Source organism: Oncorhynchus gorbuscha, linkage group LG17 (assembly GCF_021184085.1).
Source record: "Oncorhynchus gorbuscha isolate QuinsamMale2020 ecotype Even-year linkage group LG17, OgorEven_v1.0, whole genome shotgun sequence".
Lineage (NCBI taxonomy): Eukaryota > Metazoa > Chordata > Actinopteri > Salmoniformes > Salmonidae > Oncorhynchus > Oncorhynchus gorbuscha.
The window spans coordinates 12,971,372-12,993,152 of NC_060189.1; the positions used below are offsets into that span (position 1 = coordinate 12,971,372).

At 40.6% G+C, this 21,781-nt stretch overlaps 1 protein-coding gene across 5 annotated transcripts in view; it reads left to right on the forward strand.

Moving 5' to 3' along the window:
• The window catches only part of LOC124001362 (probable E3 ubiquitin-protein ligase RNF144A-A), a 69,494-nt gene that overhangs the window by 22,306 nt on the left and 25,407 nt on the right, over positions 1–21,781 (forward strand). For 2 of the 5 annotated variants that reach the window (XM_046308096.1, XM_046308097.1), the window contains exons 2-3: positions 11,324–11,474; positions 13,880–13,984. In XM_046308096.1, the coding sequence (XP_046164052.1) occupies positions 11,340–11,474; positions 13,880–13,984 (240 nt within the window). In that variant the 5' untranslated portion in view covers positions 11,324–11,339. Of the gene's footprint in view, positions 1–5,292; positions 5,532–10,804; positions 11,025–11,323; positions 11,475–13,879; positions 13,985–21,781 lie in introns of those variants that run through there. The other 3 variants (XM_046308094.1, XM_046308099.1, XM_046308098.1) reach the window with 3 other exon arrangements.

Sequence of the window (21,781 nt, forward strand, 5' to 3'; positions counted from 1 at the left end):
TTGCTCTGACATGCACTGTCAACTGTGGGACCTTTTTATAAACAGGTGTGTGTGCCTTTTCCAAATCATTTGCAATCAATTTAATTTACCACCGGTGGACTCCAAGTTGTAGAAACTTCTCAAAATGATCAATGGAAACAGGATGCAGCTGAGCTCAATTTCGAGTCTCATAGCAAAGTTTCTGAATGCTTACGTAAATAAACTTGCAACCATTTATTAACCTGTTTTTGCTTTGTCATTATGGGGTATTGTGTGTAGAAAAAATAATGTAATACATTTTAGATTAAGGCTGTAACGAAATGTAGAAAAGGGAAGGGGTCTAAATACTTTCTGAATGTGCTGTATATACAGTACCAGTCAAGTTGACACACCTACTCATTCCAGGGTTTTTCTTTATTTGTACTATTTTTGACATTGTAGAATAATAGTGAAGACATCAAAACTATGAAATAACACATGGAATCATGTAGTAACCAAAAAGTGTTAAACAAATCAAAATATATTTTATACTTGAGATTTTTCAAAGTACCCACCCTTTGCCTTGATTACAGCTTTGCTCACTCTTTGCATTCTCCCAATCAGCTTCATGAGGTAGTCACCTGGAACACATCGCAATTAACAGGTGTGCCTTGTTAATTTGTGGAATGACTTTCCTCAATGTGTTTGAGCCAATCAGTTGTTGTGACATGGTAGGGGTGGGTATACAGAAGATGGCCATTTTTGCTAAAAGACCAAGTCCATAATATGGCAAGAACCGCTCAAATAAGTGAAGAGAAATGACAGTCCTGATTGACCTTCAAGTCTTAAAGTAATCTGGAACATTTTAAGAACTTTGCACTTGAAGAAACTTTGTCGCAAAAACCATCAAGCGCTTTGGTGAAACTGTCTCTCATGAGGACCACCATAGGAAAGAAAGACCCAGAGTTACCTCTGCTGCAGAGGATAAAATATTTAACTGCACCTCAGATTGCAGCCCAAATAAATGCTTCACAGAGTTCAAGTAACAGACACATCTCATCAACTGTTCAGAGGAGACTCTGTGAATCAGGCCTTCATGGTTGAATTGCTGCAAAGAAACTACTTCTAAAGGACACCAATAATACAAAGAGATTTGCTTGGGCCAAGCAACACGAGCAATGGACATTACACCGGTGGAAATCTGTCCAAATGTGAGATTTTTGCTTCCAACCACCATGTCTTTATGAAACGCAGAGTAGGTGAACGGATGCTCTCTGCATGTGTGGTTCCCAACGTGAAGCATGGAGGAGGAGGTATGACGTTGTAAGCCTTGCTGGTGACATTGTCAGTGATTTATTTACAATTCAAGGCCAAGAGTGTGAAGCTGTCATCAAGGCTACTTTGAAGAATATAAAATATATTTTGATTTGTTTATCACATTTTTGGTTGCTACATGGTTTGATGTCTTCACTATTATTCTATAATCTAGCAAATAAAACAAATAAAGAACAACCATGGAATGAGTAGGTGTCAACTTTTGATTGGTACTGTATGTGTGTAATGTATCATTGTGGAGTGTTTAAGAAAAACTGTTTCAATGCATAGAAGTCTCCTGGCATTAGTGAAATGTAAAGTTTATACTATAAAAAGAACGGAAACTTGTCGCACACCGCCAACCAAAACCAAGAAGGATTTCAATCAGACACAGCTGATGGAATATGCATCGTGTCCCTGCCTCAACCTTTTGGGGATTTGAAAGGAATTTAGAGCCCTATTTAAAGCACCACAATCTCATGAATATTTACGCTGTGTCATTGAGCGCTGCCTAAACCTTGGCTCGTTTGGCTAATGGCACATTTAGGAGGTTTAGCAAGGTGTTGAAACTGGACCGGGGACTATGGCAACATTCATTACCACCTCCTGTCCTCCCCCTTGTCTCGAGAAGAGAGAAAAGACACGATGACTGCTCTGCAGAGGGATGGCGACGTGCCCAGTAGGCATGAGACTGGCTGTGTCCTAGTTACCCGGGCATGAAGCCTATCTGACTGCCTCCATCCCAAACAGCACAACACTTAGCTTAGTCTACCCTTCTGCTATCAAAGCTACAACTACATCTAGAGGGTGGTCTGTCTGTACAGCCATTGAATAAATATACCTTTGCTGTCACACTTAACTAATCATCCAGTTCAGTACCTCCACAGCATTAAAAGAAAAAATCCACCCAAAACTAGTCATTCCTTTCAATTATAAAGTTTCAAATAACTGTGAGAAACATGGAAAATCTGCAGTTTAAGTCAACTACAAAATCCACAATGCAATGTGCTCTCTGGTTTTGATTCCAAAACATCTGGAGATTTTTGCAGAAATACTCATACACATAGATACAAGTGTTATTCACAGAATTAAAGAGACTCCTCCTTAATGCAACCGCTGTGTCAGATTTGACGGAAAAAGCATAATCTGAGTATAGTCCTCAACCCAATCCAACCAAAGAAATATCCGCCATGTTGGAGTCAACAGATAGAAATAAATATTCACTTACCTTTTGATGATCTTCATCAGAAGGCACTCCCAGGAATCCCAGTTCGACAAATGAGTGATTTGTTCCATAAAGTCCATAATTTATGTCTAAATAGCCACTTGTTGTTAGTGTGTTCAACCCAGTAATCCATCTTCATGAGGCATGAGCACTTCTTCCAGACTAAAAGTTCCGTTACAGGTCGTAGAAACAAGTCAAACGATGTATGGAATCAATCTTTAGGATGTTTTTTAACATAAATCATCAATAAAGTTCCAACTGGAGAATTTCATTGTCTGAAGAAAAGCACTGGAACGAGTCGAACAACTCTGTCGGGATCGTGCATCACGAGCCTGAGACACTGCCAGACCCATGACTCATTCAGCTCCCATTCCCCCCCTCCTTTATAGCAGAAACCTGAAACAAGTTTCTAAAGACTGTTGACATCTAGTGGAAGCAGTAGGAAGTGCAACTTGACCCCATAGACACTGTATTCGGTAGACCAAGCTTTGAAAAATTACAAACCTCAGGTTTCCCACTTCCTGGTTGGATTTTTCTCAGGTTTTTGCCTGCCATATGAGTTCTGTTATACTCAGACATCATTCAAACAGTTTTAGAAACTTCAGTGTTTTCTATCCAATACTAATAATAATATGCATATATTAGCGTCTGGGACAGAGTAGGAGGCAATTCTCTATGGGCACACTTTTCATCCAAAAGTGAAAATGCTGTCCCCTATCCCAAAAACGTTCAATTGCAAATTTCTCGAGGTATGGAATATCTGCAAAATATGATCCATTTTCTCATTCGTGAGAATACATCCTCCCGAGTTATGAGTTTGGCCAGTATTGAAAACTGTTTATGATGGTTTTTGTGATCTAAAAGTTGTATTCCTATTATCTTCCAGTGTAGTGAGAGCGACTTCATCACAGTGCTACATCATACCAGCCTGGTTTTCTGCCTGCTTGAACGCCAATAACTCAGATAAACATGAAATGACCCAGGGAACTGATAGAACATCACTCAGAGAGAAACAAAAACAATATAACATTCAAAGTGGGTGAACCTTTCCTTGTAAGGACAGAAAACCAATTGTTTGATGTCTGGGCCCGCCCTTCACTATACTACACTACTCTCGGCATGTCACTTCAGATCCTCATTGAGGGGAAAGACAGTGTGCCCCAAATAAAGGACCTCTGGATCCCTCTGGGTTATGAATTTAGGTCAGTTGGCTGGGGCAGAAGAGAACTGGAGAGCGGTGAAGAAGTGTGGCCTCCTGAGATCACTGGCTCTATATCACAGAAACATTGGTGACTGTGGAATGGAAACCAATGTCCTACATTCTAAATTTGTGACCGGTGAGGCAGACGTTCGTAATACGCAGCTTTTCAGTCACAGCATTTTGTTTCGATAACGGCCGGGCCTGGCACGAACGTATTATTTGCATGGGTCACTAGCAGCAACAGTGTTCCATTCTTTGGATTATTTTATTGCTTTCATAATGTTGTGTTGAATCATTTGTGCCATTGTGAATCTTGAGCTAACATTTTGGTGTGTGCATGTTGGGGGGAGATGGGTAGAGAAATCGAGTAATCAGTCTTGATTTACCTGAAAATATTTAGAACAATACTGTCAGTGTTACTGTCGCACATTGCAACGTGCTTTTCACCTGCTCCTAGTCACGGTTTCCCACTCATCCAGAAACGGTGAATGCATGACTTCCATGGCAACCAGAAGTTAACCTCTTGCTCCTTCCTACCTGACACGCAGGCGTCCCATCTAGACATCTGGAAATGCGCTACGCTAAATGCTAATAGCACTCGTTAAAACTCAAACGTTCATTAAAATACACATGCAGGGTATTGAATTAAAGCTACACTCGTTGTGAATCCAGGCAACAAGTCAGAGTTTTAAAATGATTTTCGGCGAAAGCATGAGAAGCTATTATCTGATAGCATGTAACACCCCAAAAGACCCGCAGGGGACGTATACAAAATAATTAGCATAGTCGGCGCTACACAAAACGCACAAATAAAATATAAAACATTCATTACCTTTGACCATCTTCTTTGTTGGGACTCCTAGATGTCCCATAAACACTATTGGGTCTTTTTTTCGATTAAATCGATCCATATATAGCCTAGATATCGATCTATGAAGACTGTGTGATCAATGAAAAAAATAGCGTTTTATAACGTAATGTCATTTTTTTAAATGAAAAGTCGACACAAACTTTCACAAAACACTTCAATACTTTTGTAATGCAACTTTAGGTATTAGTAAACGTCAATAATCGATCAAATTGATCACGAGGCGATGTATATTCTATAGGTGTACGTCTGAAAATAATGTCCGGGTAAATCTCAACCAAAATATCCGGTCGGAGACCGGAAGAACTGCGCTGCCTTGTTTCGGTTTGACCAAGAAACAAATAGTAGGCAAATGACAAGACTGTTGATATCGTGTGGAAGCTGTAGGTATTGCAACCTCTGCCCCATTTAATGTGGTTCACGTTTAACAATTGGTTGAAGTGGCGCATGGATATATTTTCCCATTTTCAGCGATCAGATTTTCCTGCACTTTTCGATGAAACACACATTCTGTTATAGTCACAGCCGTGATTTAACCAGTTGTATAAACGTCTGAGTGTTTTCTATCCACACATACTAATCATATGCATATACTATATTCCTGGCATGAGTAGCAGGGTGCTGAAATGTTGTGTGATTTTTAACAATGTTTGAAAAAGTAGGGGGTAGGAGTAACAGGTTAATGAATCATTGTGTTCTTGGCACAGGGCCAGGGGTGACCTTCACAGAGAGAGAGATTAGGAGGAGTTTGACACCACGCTGAGTCCACCAGGCCGGTGGCCCTTGGCCCTCAGACCAGCATGGCGCACACACATGAACGGACACTATTATGCACACGGCCATGCAGGCTGCATGAGAATGAGGCCTCTAGGTTATGGTGCATTTGATGAACTCAATCAGGAGAATATTCCTTCTTCATCTGCTCGTGTTGAATAACTAATGCACCGTGGACAGCATTTAGCACGGTTAGTAAACATATATCTGAATATATTGTGTTAATTCATTTCCTTTGTGAATAGGCTTGCAGCCTACAATAGGTAGTTCCTGTCAAAATGTATTATGGTTAATTGTAGTTGAGGGAAAACACAAGATTACATCCTTTCTTTTGTAGTACGCCCAGGCTAGAAATGAAGCAACGTTTCTCAGGTCTTCGTGATGTAGCTGGGATGTCTCCATTTGGGATTAGGATGTTTTTAAATCCTTGCATACAAAACATTCCTTGGCTAAGACAATGAAATAGCATTGTCTTGTCCTCTGTCTAGCTTGCAACATCAAGGATGTCATACTCTGACTGCCTCTCAGAGAAGTAGTTGTTCTACTTCAATCTGTCAACACTGCTGTCATCTTGTTCTTTTATGATTCCATGACATTACAGTTGGGCACGTTCCTTTTTATGGCAATGTCAGTTTTGTAAATAATGGAAAAACACTTGTCATTTGAGAATGTTCACAGCCATATGTCAAAGAAAATGCAGGCTTCAAATCAACTGTTAGAAATATAATGGTGTCTGTCTTGTTGTTTGAAGGGCTTGACTGCTAACAGGGGTATACGTGTGCTCCGTCTGTCGTACAGCGTCTGTCCAGTGGGAGCTACACAACAAGGTGACAAACGGCAGCGCTGCCAAAAACCAGGTGACACAGGAGACTGAGGATATTGGCAGATGGCCACGGTGTGACGGAAACACTGGACGCCAAGGAGACGTGACACAAATGAGTGCCGAAGCCTCTTAATTACCTGTCTAGAGCAAGGAGTGCAGCGAGGGAGAAACATGATGATGGCAGGCCCACAAAGCACGTCCATTAGAGGCCTTGATCAGACTAATCACCCTGTGGACAAAATAGTGTTGCGATTGTTAGCCTAGCCTTTTAGCCTCAATTACCCTGGTAGCCTAGTCGGTTAACCTAGCTTTGCCTATTAGCATTGTAACTTTTGATTTGTGGTTTGGACTTTTGAACTTCTATTAGGTTAAGATCAGTCTGTGTGTCATTTTGAGGAACTTACAGTAAGTGAAAGCTTAAGGAGGCTAAATGTTCAATGAGATTAGTGTGGCAGCTTTTGGTTGGCCAGCATGTGGTTTGATTGACTCAGCAGTCAGCCTCTCTGGTCTTCTTAGTGCTTCATTGATACGGTCCTTGAGCTTTGCATTTGCATAGATAGCTAAAAAAAATGTCTTATGATTTCACTGTAGGAATATTTGTGAAACCATTTCCCTGAAGGTTGGGTCTTCACCATGGTTCCAACCATTTCAACTGCCATTCATTTCTCTTCTGACTGAATGCACACCAACGTTGAGTTGCCTCTTCACCATCCCCTCTGCAGTGGAAGTCAATGAAACACTCCCCTCAGAATGACAGCTTTCCTCACAGGATTAGATGCATCTTACATGCATTGCTCCAGTGTTCACTTTAGTAGGAAGCACTTCCAGCAGCAATTGTATCACATCTCTGACCCATTTTTTTCCCCTTTCTATTTTTGTTTCTTCACAAAAAGCTTTCAAACTTTCAAAGGTTGAATTGACCAGGGACAAGTCATCAGTTGTTTGACAGCGCTTTTGTCTCTTTGAGAAAGGTAAACCCTGTCCACCATCACAGCCCCTGCATTTTGCACTAACACACAAGGACGACTCGTGGTTTGGCCACTTCACAAAAGGGAACCTGTGTTTTGGAGTGTGGAAAACAGAATGTAGGGATGGGCGTTTGACATTTATTTACTATTCAAATAGACATTTTGTCAGAAAATTAATTGGTTGAGAGTAAATAGCAGAATGTCCGCTGTTAACCTCTACCATGTGTATTTGCGTCATTCTGATTGCTTTTTCTCCGGTAGCAACAGCAAAAGAAGACATTTTTGCCATGATAGGACTGATTCTGTTGCAAAAAAATACTTTCTGGGGACTTTTTGCATTTGTGTCATATTGTGGAACTCTTGTTAGATGAGCATCTGTAATTGCTATTTAAAGTAGGGAGAAATAGCATACCGATGTCAAGGCCGCCTAGAGGGCTAAATGTGCACCAGTAGCTTAACTCAACGTTATAAAAACTACATTCAAAAGTTGGTTTTATTAAATTAAGCATTTGAAATGTCACAAGGATCATTTAGTTTAAAGTTTTTTTCATTGTTAAAATCGGCCTAAAAAAAATTGAACACTAACGTCTGTTCGGCTATCCGAATATTCGTTTAACCTAGTAGAGTGCATCCGCTCCGAGAGGAGCCTCGGTAGACTATAAATAGGTCTTACGTAATCAAGTTTGATATGACATTATGTAATTACAGAGAGAGCTGCTAGACCAGGTTCAAATGAGAGCCGTTCTTGACCAGAGTCTCTGTCTGCATCGTAGCCCAGGATGTGTTGAATGTTGATATTAACGAGTGATGGCAGTGCTTATCACAGCGATTTAATGCAGGGCTCGGCTATGGTGTCATTTGAGCGGTAGGGTGCAGTGACAGACGGGGAGAGAGGCTTGTCTAGGCCTTTTTGATGACGAGTGGGACTGGGAATTGCCAGGGACCTCAATATGATATTGTCACGATACTTACAGTGCTTTCGGAAAGTATTCAGACCCCTTCCCCTTTTCCACATTTTGTTATGTTACAGCCTTATTCTAAAATGTATTAAATAAATACAAGTCCTTATCAATCTACACACAATACTCCATAATGACAAAGTGAAATGTTTGCAAATATATAAATGAATTGATACCTTATTTACATAAGTATTCAGACCCTTTGCTATGAGACACTAAATTGAGCTCCGGTGCATCCTGTTTCCATTGATCATTCTTGATGTTTCTACAACTTGGAGTCCACCGGTGGTAAATTCTATTGATTGGACATGATTTGGAAAGGCACACACCTGTTTATATAAGGTCCCACAGTTGACAGTCCATGTCAGAGCATAAAACAATGCCATGAGGTCGAAGGAATTGTCCGTAGCGCTGCACGACAGGGTTGTGTTGAGGCACACATCTGGGGTAACGGTACCAAATGTCTGCAGCATTGGAGGTCCCCAAGAACACAGTGGCCTCCATATTCAAGGTCTGCTTTTTTTTTTTACCCATCTACCAATAGGTGCCCTTTGTGAGGCCTTGGAAAACCTCCCTGGTCTTTGTGGTTGAATCATTGTTTGAAATTCACTGCTCGACTGAGGGACCTTACAGATATTTGTACGTGTGGGGTACATACAGTACATGAGTTAATCATTCAAAAATCATAAACACTTTTGCACACAGTGAGTCCATGCAACTTATGTGATTTATTCAGATTTTTTTTATTTTTAACTTAGGCTTGCCTTAAAGATTACCCATTTCCTCTGATGGAAGATTAATTATGTAGATATACCGTAGTATACAGGATATGTCCATTTATAGTTACTTGGCTAGCTCCTCAAAGTACCACTGCCCCACTTTCTATACAGCCCTACTCTCTACTGTACACTTTCACTATCTAGGTTGCTCACGTAATGTGTTATGGAATAGTTCAATGTTGTACATTCATAGATGGATGTATACATTCTGTGCAGTTATAGCAATATAATGCTAGAACTGCTCTCAAATCCCCCAGTATACCACACACACACACACAGTGTTTTCTGACACCATTTACATATATTTGTATTATTATTGACAGGCTCTAACCCTGTATGTTGTCGGGAGCATAGACTGCAACTTCGGAAGGCCAGACTCCGGCACTTCCACTTATTTGTTAGTTAATCTATAAGATAAGAATGCAAACTTCCTTGTCTGTAGCCGTGGTTAACCACGTTGATTTACGGCCTCCAGCATATTGATTGCTGCCGTAATGTGTCGTGCCAGACATGCAGTAGGTCTATTTTTAAAATCTGGTGTGTGTGTGTGTCACGGAGCGATAATGGACCACCTGGTAAATAATGCAGCGACGGAAGAGCACCTTTTTGAGTTGCACCACCTTTTGTCATGAGAACTTTGCGCTCTCCTCTCCTCCGGCTCGCCTTAAGAATCAAAGACAAATGAGAGATTCTATTTACCCCAGCTTAACCAATCCACAATGCATAGAGGGAGCTTTATAGTGTACATGGTCTGTATTATGGTGGTCTATCCACCTTGTACTACTGTTGGACAAAAATCACAACATCTTCAATGAGGCTCTCGTTGTAAAGACAGCCGTATAATGCACATACCATTTCAACAATCATATGGCGATCTATAGTGCTAATGTGATTCCACTTGCTGCTGTGATGGCTGGCCCTGGCAGGTTTTCACTTGGCAGCCAGTGAGTCTTGTCTTGGCATGTTTGATTGGTGTAGAGTAGACGGGCTTTTAGCGCTCTTGGCTAGCCTCCCACTGCTTGGCCTGATGAAAGCAGGCCCAGTGTACTACACTAATGGATAGGAGGCTCTCCTCTCGCTCTCTCTCGTTCTGCCTCTCTCGCGTCCCCTCAACCTGCCTGCCGCCACTGAAGAGCTGAAGGGAAGACAGTCCACAAATCAAGGGGAATCACTTAATAGTCAGGAGGTGCCCATTTCAGTTGCTTTGTCACTAGATTAATAATTTACCACATCTGATTCCCAGGACTTCTCCCTGTCTGTTTGACACAGGGTGGTTTTGGTGACTCCCCATGCAGCACGTTGACCTTGACACAACCAGACAAACAACACTGTTCCTATAAACGACTCACACTGGCCAGTGTGTTGTCAGCTCGGCAGCCTTAGCACAGGTCAGGACATGTTCTCTCCCTGAAGCATGTGTAGACAGCATTGACTCATTCTTAGTCCCTATAGCAGCCCCTCCTTTTGTATTTTTTGGGGGGGGGGTAGGTAGATCAGCTTTAATATTGCAGATTGTGGGTTCTATCTATGTAATTGTCTGCATTATTTCCAATCCCCCATATGTTTTTCTTATTTTCTCCTGACCCTACCATCCCTCCCCTAATTGAAATATACTAATGGACAACAATGCTTAGGCTTTTACTTCCAGCTTATACATTTTACAGACACGGTACATTTTACATTAGTTAACTAGCCACTCATCCTTTCTGCCTCCTTCCACTTTTTGGTCTCTGAGAGGGAAGCTATTGTGTTAGTGCTCACTGCTCAGACAAGTGAAAGCTATGTATCTGCCCGGCCCCTCCTTTTCTCCCTCGTCTCTCCCCAGTTGCCTAGCAGCGATGGGAGAGTTTGACAGTGTTGACATTTCCTGCACGGGGGCAGTTCCTGTAAACACTCAGAGACAATAAGTGACTGCTGTCTCTTCCTCTTCGGTCTCAGCCAGGGTGGATGAAAGGCAGTCAGAATCAGAGTTGAGAAGGCCTAAAATAAACCCTTTCTCAGAAATTGAAGAGGAGATGACGGCGAAGGGAAAGTGTTCTTTTAATACGACTGCTTTTATCTCGGGGCAAAAAGCAACAAGACGCTCGCTGCAGGATTAGAGATGCATTTATTCTGTCTGAAAGCATCCAGAAGGGAAGTGATTGTTACTGACAAGGTGCGTTTAGGCAACGAGCTTGTGTCACACAGCCTTTCTGACCAATGCAGAATGACACAGCGAATAACTGCATGTCTGGGACATGGGGACAGATCATGTAGATGCTCATTACTGAGCTATCTTCATTCACACATTGAATCCAATATCAGTTTTCTGTTGTCTGTGAAATGACAAACATTAGCCATTCTGTGTCGTAAACCTATCATTAAAAATACCAGTTGCAGAGCTGGAAGAGCATCAAATTCTCTGCTTCATCTCAGGAAATGTTTTTAACCAGGGCTCCTCTCTCTTGCTCTCAGCTCTGTGCCAGGCAAGATGACCACAGCCAGGTATCGGCCCACCTGGGACCTGGCACTGGACCCGCTGGTCTCCTGCAAACTGTGCCTTGGAGAGTTTCCCCTGGAGCAGATGACCACCATCACTCAGTGTCACTGTGTCTTCTGTACACTGGTGAGTGCACTTAAATCATCTGTTCCCGATCTTGTCAATATGTCCTCTGTGTGCACCGTAGTGTGTATGTGTTGTGTTTTACACCGTCCTTGTTAATATGTCCTCTGTGTGCACCGTAGTGTGTGTGTGTTGTGTTTTACACCGTCCTTGTCAATATGTCCTCTGTGTGCACCGTAGTGTGTATGTGCTGTGTTTTACACCGTCCTTGTCAATATGTCCTCTGTGTGCACCGTAGTGTGTATGTGTTGTGTTTTACACCGTCCTTGTTAATATGTCCTCTGTGTGCACCGTAGTGTGTGTGTGTTGTGTTTTACACCGTCCTTGTTAATATGTCCTCTGTGTGCACCGTAGTGTGTGTGTGTTGTGTTTTACACCGTCCTTGTTAATATGTCCTCTGTGTGCACCGTAGTGTGTGTGTGTTGTGTTTTACACCGTCCTTGTTAATATGTCCTCTGTGTGCACCGTAGTGTGTGTTGTGTTTTACACCGTCCTTGTTAATATGTCCTCTGTGTGCACCGTAGTGTGTATGTGTTGTGTTTTACACCGTCCTTGTCAATATGTCCTCTGTGTGCACCGTAGTGTGTATGTGTTGTGTTTTACACCGTCCTTGTGAATATGTCCTCTGTGTGCACCGTAGTGTGTATGTGTTGTGTTTTACACCGTCCTTGTCAATATGTCCTCTGTGTGCACCGTAGTGTGTATGTGTTGTGTTTTACACCGTCCTTGTTAATATGTCCTCTGTGTGCACCGTAGTGTGTATGTGTTGTGTTTTACACCGTCCTTGTCAATATGTCCTCTGTGAAAGAGCCGTATCCGTGTTGCACATGTTAACGTCCTGAAGAATAGTGTTTGTTCACCCACGATGTTATGCCTAAGAAGTCATGTGCTTTCTACCTCAATATGTGGATAGTGAAGTACTTGCAGTGAATACTATGCAATTGTTTCTTCCATATAGATCCAGTGTTTACCACTGCCTTTGAATGCACAGATCAATGTAACAATATAACCGTCAACAAAGTGAAAGGAATTCTTACATGGCTGGAGGTTGTGAGCACATGCATTGCATACCTAGATCTAGGAGTGAGCAACTCTTATACATGTCAGTCCATGGTATTCCTCTACCTGGGTCAAACACTGAAACCTCAATGAGACCTCAACTCCCTTCTTGATCTTGCAATTTTGTTTGTAATGTATCTACAGAAATACGATACTGGTCGTAATTTAACTTAACAAATGTATCCTACAGTCATTGTGGACTACTGTCCAGTTGCTTGAATTCACAGAGGAGAGGCACATTGCCTTTTGACCTCTCCACAAGCTGGGACCACGGCCACGACTTTCCCAGCATGTGAAAGCCTGAGGATACTTAGAAATTCAGCAGCATCCAACTCGCCCCTCAGTATTTTTGGAGTGAGAGAAAGTCAAAACATGGCAAACAATTTGTTTGCCGAACCATAGAAAATGATGCATTAAAAGTAAATAACTGCAACATATCTTAGTTAGTTAGGTGTCTTCCAGTCAGTGGGCCGACATCAAATGTATTGTGTTTTGTCTGTAATTGACATATTGAATATAAACTCAGTAGCAAGAGACTGAATGTACTGTAATGGTTTGGTAGGGGATCTCAAACCAGTCCGCTATCATTCATATATTTAAACAGTGGGAACAATAACTGTCTGGCTGTCTTAGGGATGCATGATATATCGGTGAACATATCGATGTCAAGTTTAATGGTGATGTTAAAAACCGATGTCAAAGCTACCGTTCATACCTACAGTTGAAGTCGGAAGTTTACATACACTTAGGTTGGAGTCATTGAAACTTGTTTTTCAACCACTCCACAAATTTATTTTTAACAAACTATAGTTTTGGCAAGTTGGTTAGGACATCTACTTTGTGCATGACACAAGTCATTTTTCCAACAATTGTTTACAGACAGATTATTTCACTTATTATTCACTGAATCACAATTCCAGTGGGTCAGAAGTTAACATACACTAAGTTGACTGCCTATAAACAGCTTCGAAAATTATGGCTTTAGAAGCTTCTGATACGGCTAATTGACGTAATTTGAGTCAATTGGAGGTGTACCTGTGGATGTATTTCAAGGCCTACCTTCAAACTCCGTGCCTCTTTGCTTGACAGCATGGGGAAGTCAAAAGGAATCAGCCAAGACCTCAGAAAAGAATTGTAGACATTCTGATTATTCCCCAACACCCTGGCATACTGTCACACCATACAGTATGCCAGGGATGGGTAACTCCAGTCCTCGGGGATCCTGATTGATGATGCACTTTTGCCCTGAGGACCCGAGTTGCCCATCCCTACAGTATGCCTGCACATTTTCTGATTGACTGCATGGCCAAGAAGTGAGGTCAATTTCATACTCTTGGTTTTTATTTCAGTGCCTGAAGCAGTATGTGGAACTCCTTATCAAAGAGGGGCTCGAAACTGCTATTAGCTGTCCAGACTCTGCCTGTCCAGAAAGAGGACACTTACTGGAAAATGAGGTATTATTTACAAAAATGTTTAATTGTATAATTTGTATCAGGGACATATGCAATTCAGATATTGAAGGGGCCAGAGCCTAATGTATTGTATGATCTTTCAGCTTGTACTTTTCAGTGTACAGTTGCTTACTTTTAAGAATAAGATATTACATCTACACACACCAGAATTCATGTGAGTGAATTCAAGATCAAAGTTGTGGTAAGTTGATAATGCCATTTGATTTTACTGGACTTGTTGCTTGCTGTTTTCAGCAAAATAGAATACATGCAGAATTGACAGAAGTATCTTAAGTAAAATGTGTTCATATCAAGAAGACAAAAGGTAGGTTACACAGACATAACACAACTCAGTCGTGATGGATGATGGGGAAACTAGACGGAATGGCAGTCTGTTTGTGCTATCATTCCAACTCTATATCACTCATTGTTATGACAATGAGCAATGAAGTTGGCAAGAACAAACTGATCTGGCACCTGTCTATGGTGACATTACAAAGTAGGGAAACTGACTATTTCATAAGTGAGGCAAAATGCATTGCATGCATACTATCAGATCTACATATTCGCCGCCAGACCCACTGGCTCCAGGTCATCTACAAGGCCATGCTAGGCAAAGCTCCGCCTTATCTCAGCTCACTGGTCACGATGGCAACACCCATCCGTAGCACGCGCTCCAGCAGGTGTATCTCATTGATCATCCCTAAAGCCAACACCTCATTCGGCCGCCTTTCATTTCAGTACTCTGCTGCCTGTGACTGGAACGAATTACAAAAATCGCTGAAATTGGAGACTTATCTCCCTCACCAACTTCAAACATCAGCTATCTGAGCAGCTAACCGATCGCTGCAGCTGTACATAATCTATTGGTAAATAGCCCACCCATTTTCACCTACCTCATCCCCACAGTTTTTATTTATTTACTTTTCTGCTCTTTTGCACACCAATATCTCTACCTGTACATGATCATCTGATCATTTATCACTCCAGTGTTAATCTGCAATATTGTAATTATGCGCCTACCTCCTCATGCCTTTTGAACACATTGTATATAGACTCCCCTTTTTTCTCTACTGTGTTATTGACTTGTTAATTGTTTACTCCATGTGTAACTCTGTTGTCTGTTCACACTGCTATGCTTTATCTTGGCCAGGTCGCAGTTGCAAATGAGAACCTGTTCTCAACTAGCCTACCTGGTTAAATAAAGGTGAAATAAAAAAATAAAAAATAAAAAAAGATCATCAAGGAAGTCCAAAACACAAATTCCTATTATTAACAGTGTTAAATAACACTATGTGAAACCGATGTATTTAAAAAAAATTTTTTTTATGAACTAATGTTATAAGGACAAAATTAAAAGAGATTGGTAGAAATGTGAAAATCTTTTTGGGAAATCTGTTGCAGCTCAAGTCTACTACAAAACCCACAATGCAATGTTCTCTATCGCCCTCTCTGGGCTAGGTAGCTAGCTAGAAACATAGCAACATACAATAATACCAAAGTGATCTGGTGTGCAGTAATTGTTTTAAAAGCTTTATGAATTGTGATTGTCTGACGAGTAAAAAAATAAATATATAAAGTGCATTTGGAAAGTATTCAGATCCCTTGAATTTTTCCACATTTTGTTACGTTACAGCCTTAATCTAAAATGGAATAAATTTGTTTTTTCCCCCTCAATCTATACACAATACCCCGTAATGACCAAACAAAGTTTATTATTATTTATTTTTTACATTTTTCAAATGTACAGTACCAGCTAAAAGTTTGGACACACTTACTCATTCAAGTTTTTTTTTTTTACTATTTTCTAGATTGTAGAATAATCGTGAAGACATCAAAACTATGAAATAACACATATGGAATCATGTAGTAACCAAAAAAGTGTTAAACAAATCAAAACATGTTTAATATTTGACATTCTTCAAAGTAGCTACCCTTTGCCTTGATGACAGCTTTGCACATTCTTGGCATTCTCTCAACCAGCTTCACCTGGAATTATTTTCCAACAATCTTGAAGGAGTCCCCACATATGGTGAGTACTTGTTGGCTGCCTTTCCTTCACTCCGCGGTCCAACTCATCCCAAACCATCTCAATTGGGTTGTGGTCGGGTGATTGTGGAGGCCAGGTCAACAGATGCAGCACTCCATTACTTTCCTCCTTGGTCAAATAGCCCTTACACAGCCTGGAGGTGTGTTGGTTCATTGTCCTGTTGAAAACCAAATTTGAGTCCCACAAAGCACAAACCAGATGGAATGGTGTATCGCTGCAGAATTCTGTGGTAGCCATGCTGGTTAAGTGTGCCTTGAATTGTAAATAAATCACTGACAGTGTCACCAGCAAAGCCCCCCCACACCTTCATGCTTCACAGTGGGAAACAAATATCTCAAATTTGGACTCATGCTCATGTTTTTATTATTGGTGTCCTTTAGTAGTGGTTTCTTTGCAGCAATTCAACCATGAATGCCTGATTTCATTGAGTCTCTGAACAGTTGGTCTTGATGTGTCGGTTACTTGAACTCCTTGAAGCATTTATTTGGGCTGCAATCTGGGGTGCAGTTAACTACAATGAACTTATCCTCTGCAGCAGAGGTAACTCTGGCTCTTCCTTTCCTGTGGTGGTTCTCAAGAGAGCCCATTTCATAGCGCTTGATGGTTTTTGTGAAGTGTTCTGAATTGACTGACCTTCATGTCTTTTTTTTAAGGGGTGGATCAGCTTAGTATTGCGGAAAGATTGATAGAAGCAACAATGTAATTGTCAGCATCATTTCCAATCTCCCATATATTTTGGGGGGTAAATGTATGTATATGCGTATGCATACACATATATACATACACATACCTATATAGCCATACATACATACATTTTTTTTAGATAATACTTGTATTATACCTTTATTTCCCCGCAAACCCTACCACCCTTCCCCCAATTGGAGAAAACTAATAAACAATAACACTTAGGCTTTAGTTCAAACATCTTATACAGATTTATACAGATTTTACAGACAATCTATTTTACAATAGTTATATTTTTTGTTTTTTATCTCCTTCCTCTATTTCTAACTGTTATTTCACAACATTTCTGAATCTATATACATTTTACAGACCCCGTATGTTTTACATTGGTTATCTTGGTATTAGTTTCACTGCATCGCAGTGCTAGCTGTGCCACCAGAGACTCTGGGTTCGCGCCCAGGCTCTGTCGCAGCCAGCCGCGACCAGGAGGTCGCTGGGGCGACGCACAATTGGCCTAGCGGCGTCCGGGTTAGAGAGGGTTTGGCCGGTAGGGATATCCTTGTCTCATCGTGCACTAGCGACTCCTGTGGCGGGCCGGGCGCAGTCGCCAGGTGCACGGTGTTTCCTCTGACACATTGGTGCGGCTGGCTTCCGGGTTGGATGCAGTGCAGCTTGGTTGGTTTGTGTTTCGGAGGACGCATGGCTTTCGACCTTTGTCTCTCCCGGGCCCGTACGGGAGTTGTAGCGATGAGACAAGATAGTAACTACTAACAATTGGATACCATGAAATTGGGGAGAAAAGGGGGCATAAATAAAAAATATATATATTATTGATTGACTTTGGCTTTTCAAATCACCCAGTATTGCTATCTGCAGCGTTAGTTCTTGGCAAATCTTGCAATGCTTCAGTCGTTCCTGGACCTGTGACCAAAAACGAGCTACATATGGACAGTACCAAAATAAAGGATCTAATGACTGCCTTCTCACAGGAAAATCTGCAGAGCTGGATTTATATATACAATTCTATTGGTTGCAAGAATTTTGTATAGTACTTTAAAAATTTAAGGTTTTGAATCCGGCGTTTTGCGCATCAATTCATAAACCATGTGCCATGGAATGGGTACATCGCAAATCTCTTCCCAACTATTTTCCAATTTATACTGCTGTCAGTTTTTTTGGTCCTTAAATTAAATTGGTATATGTTTTATTTACCACACTTTTCTTTAACCATTTATGTTCTTTTAATACAGGGCCGACAGACACGTTCCTTACTTTTTTCCCCTTCTTACTTGCCTCTTCCGTTTTTGTGGTAATGCTGCAATTAGTTGGTTGTAATCTTGGGTAGAGCAGACATTTCCATATGTCTGTGTTAGCTGCATGTGTGACAACTCCACCAGTCCTATTTATGATATCATTCGCTAAAATTATACTTAAAAAAATAGATATATTTTTATTTCAGCAGAAGTAATTTGAATAAAGGCCATTCTTGAATATACAGTGGGGCAAAAAAGTATTTAGTCAGCCACCAATTGTGCAAGTTCTCCCACTTAAAAAGATGAGAGGCCTGTAATTTTCATCATAGGTACACTTCAACGATGACAGACAAAATGAGGGAAAAAAATCCAGAAAATCACATTGTATTTTAAATGGGCCCTTTTTGATTTTGTCTGGCTTGCCATTCCAAATAATAAAATTTGAATATGTTTTTTAATATAATTTGAAAAGCAGGTCACTAGGTGTAGGCAAAACCATAAGCAAATAGGTCAACTGTGATATGACTAAAGTGTTAATCAGGCTATTTTTCAACAAATAGACAGGTGTTTTCCTTTCCATGGTTGCAAGATCTTACCTATTTTTGTTCACTTTCTATAAATAATTATGGGAGTGAGATGATTCATTTCTTTTGGGATTTGTATACCGACTATGTCCACATATCCATCAGACCATTTAATTGGTAAACTACACGTTAATGTAAAATTGGCATTTTTTTTGGTGATCCAATATGTAATCTAGTGCACTTAATTTTGATTTGGTTTTAATCCAGAGAGGATGGCAAAAGTATCTATATCCTCTGAGGCCGTAGAGAGATTCTAATTGTGTTTTTAAAAGAAAACATGAATCATCAGCATACAATGACACCTTAGTTTTTAAGCCACTGATTTCTAATCCCTTAATATTATTGTTTGATCTACAGCTAACATTTCGATAGCAATGATAAATATACATGCCGATAGTGGACAACCTTGTTTTACTCCTCTAGATAGTTTAACACTTTCTGAGATGTAGCCATTGTTTACTATTTTACACCTAGGGTTACTATACTTGAACACATTTTATAAGAGATTCCCCAAAATTGAAATATTCTAGGCATTTATATGTAAACGCCAGTCGTACTTTATCAAAAGCATTTTCAAAATCGGCTATGAAAACCAGGCCTGGTGTCCCCGGGTTTTCAGTGTTCTATTGTTTCCAGTACTTGTCTTATAATATCTCCAATGTATCGTCCATGTAAAAAACCTGTCTGATTAAGATGAATAATATCTGACAATACTTTAATTCTATGCGCCAGGATTTTTGCATCACAACACTGAAGTGTAAGAGGTCTCCCATTTTTTAAATGGACTGGATCTTTATATATACCACTAGGGTCCTGTTTCAATAATAATGATATCAGACCTTGTTGAGTGTCCAATAAGCTACCGTTTATATAGGAGTGGTTAAAACATGCTAATAATGGTGTTCTGAGTATATAAAAAAAAGTTTTGTATACTTCCACTGGTATGCCATCCAGCCCTGGAGTTTTCCCAGCCTTAAAGTCTTTAATTGCATCAAGAAGTTCCGCCTCTGTAATCTGGCCATGAGTCTTTCTGTACAGATGTTATTATTAGGAAAAAAATCCATACAATTAGTTTCAGTTAGTGGAGCTGGAGGAGACTGAATTGAAAACACCATGTCTTAAAGTAATACTATATTGCTGTTTCTATTTGCTTATTTGAGCTGTACTTGCCATAATATGGACTCGGTCTTTTACCAAACAGGGCTATATTCAGTATACACCCATACCTTTTCACAACACAAGTGATTATCTCAAATGCATTAAGAAGGAAAGAAATTTCACAAATGAACTTTTATGAAGGCACACCTGTTAATTGAAATGCCTCATGAAGCTGGTTGATAGAATGCCTTGGTGACAGCTTTGCACACTCTTGGCAAAGGGTGGCTACTTTGAAGAATTTCAAATATAAAATATATTTTGATTTGCTTAACTCTTTTTACACAGTTACTACATTATTCCATGTGTGTCATTTCATAGTTTTCTACAATGTAGAAAATAGTCCAAATAAATAAAAACCCTGGAATGAGTAAGTGTGTCCAAACTTTTGACTGGTACTGTAGAAAAAAAAGAAACTATCACATTTACATAAGTATTCAGACTCTTTACTCAGTACTTTGTTGAAGCACCTTTGGCAGCAATTATAGCCTTGAGTCTTCTTGGGTATGACGCTACAAGCTTGTCACACCTGTATTTGGGATGTTTCACCCATTCTTCTCTGCAGATCCTCTCAAGCTCTGTCAGGTTGAATGGGGAGCGTTGCCGCACAGCTATTTTCAGGTCTCTCCAGAGAAGTCGATCGGGTTCATATATATGCCATTTAGCAGACGCTTTTATCCAAAGCGACTTACAGTCATGTGTGCATACATTCTACGTATGGGTGGTCCCGGGGATCGAACCCACTACCCTGGCGTTACAAGCGCCATGCTCTACCAACTGAGCTACAGAAGGACCAGAAGGGTTCAAGTCCGGGCTCTGGCTGGGCCACTCAAGGTCTTGTCCCGAAGCCACTCCTGCGTTGTCTTGGCTGTGTGCTTCGGTTCATTGTCCTGTTGGAAGGTGAACCTTCCCCCAGTTTGAGGTCCTGAGCGCTCTGAAGCAGGTTTCCGTCAAGGATTTCTGCTCCGTTCAGCTTTCCTGGCTAATCATCCAGTCCCTGTTGCTCAAAAGCATCGCCACAGCATGATGCTGCCACCACAATGCTTCACCGTAGGGATGGTGCCACGTTTTCTCCAGACGTGACGCATGGCATTCAGGCCAAATAATTCAATCTTGGTTTCATCAGACAGAGAATCTTGTTTCTCATGGTCTGAGTCCTTTAGGTGCTTTATTGGCAAACACCAAGTGGGCATTCATGTGCCTTTTACATAGGAGTGTCTTTTTGTTTTTACATAGGAGTGTCTTTGTCTTTTTGTTTTTACATAGGAGTGTCTTTTTGTTTTTACATAGGAGTGTCTTTTTGTTTTTACATAGGAGTGTCTTTTTGTTTTTACATAGGAGTGTCTTTTTGTTTTTACATAGTGTCTTTTTGTTTTTACATAGTGTCTTTTTGTTTTTACATAGTGTCTTTTTGTTTTTACATAGTGGCTTTTTGTTTTTACATAGGAGTGTCTTTTTTTGTTTTTACATAGTGGCTTTTGTTTTTACTTTTTTTGTTTTTACATAGTGGCTTTTTGTTTTTACATAGTGTCTTTTTGTTTTTACATAGTGGCTTTTTGTTTTTACATAGTGGCTTTTTGTTTTTACATAGTGGCTTTTTGTTTTTACATAGTGGCTTTTTGTTTTTACATAGTGGCTTTTTGTTTTTACATAGTGGCTTTTTGTTTTTACATAGTGGCTTTTTGTTTTTACATAGTGGCTTTTTGTTTTTACATAGTGGCTTTTTGTTTTTACATAGGATCTGGCCAATTTACCATAACGGCCTGATTGGTGGAGTGCTGCAGAGATTGTTGTCCTTCTGGAAGGTTCTCCCATCTCCACAGAGGAACTCTGTCAGTGACCATCGGGCTCTTGGCCACCTCCCTGACCAAGGCCCTTCTCTTCCGATTGCTCAGTTTGGCCGGGCAGCCAGCACCAGCCAGTCTTAGTGGTTCCAAACTTCTTCCATTTATAAGTGATGGGGGCCACAGTGCTCTTGGGGACCTTCACTGCTGCAGAAATTTTTTGGTACCCTTCCCCAGATCTGTGCCTCGACACAATCCTGTCTCGGAGCTCTACAGACAATTCCTTCGAC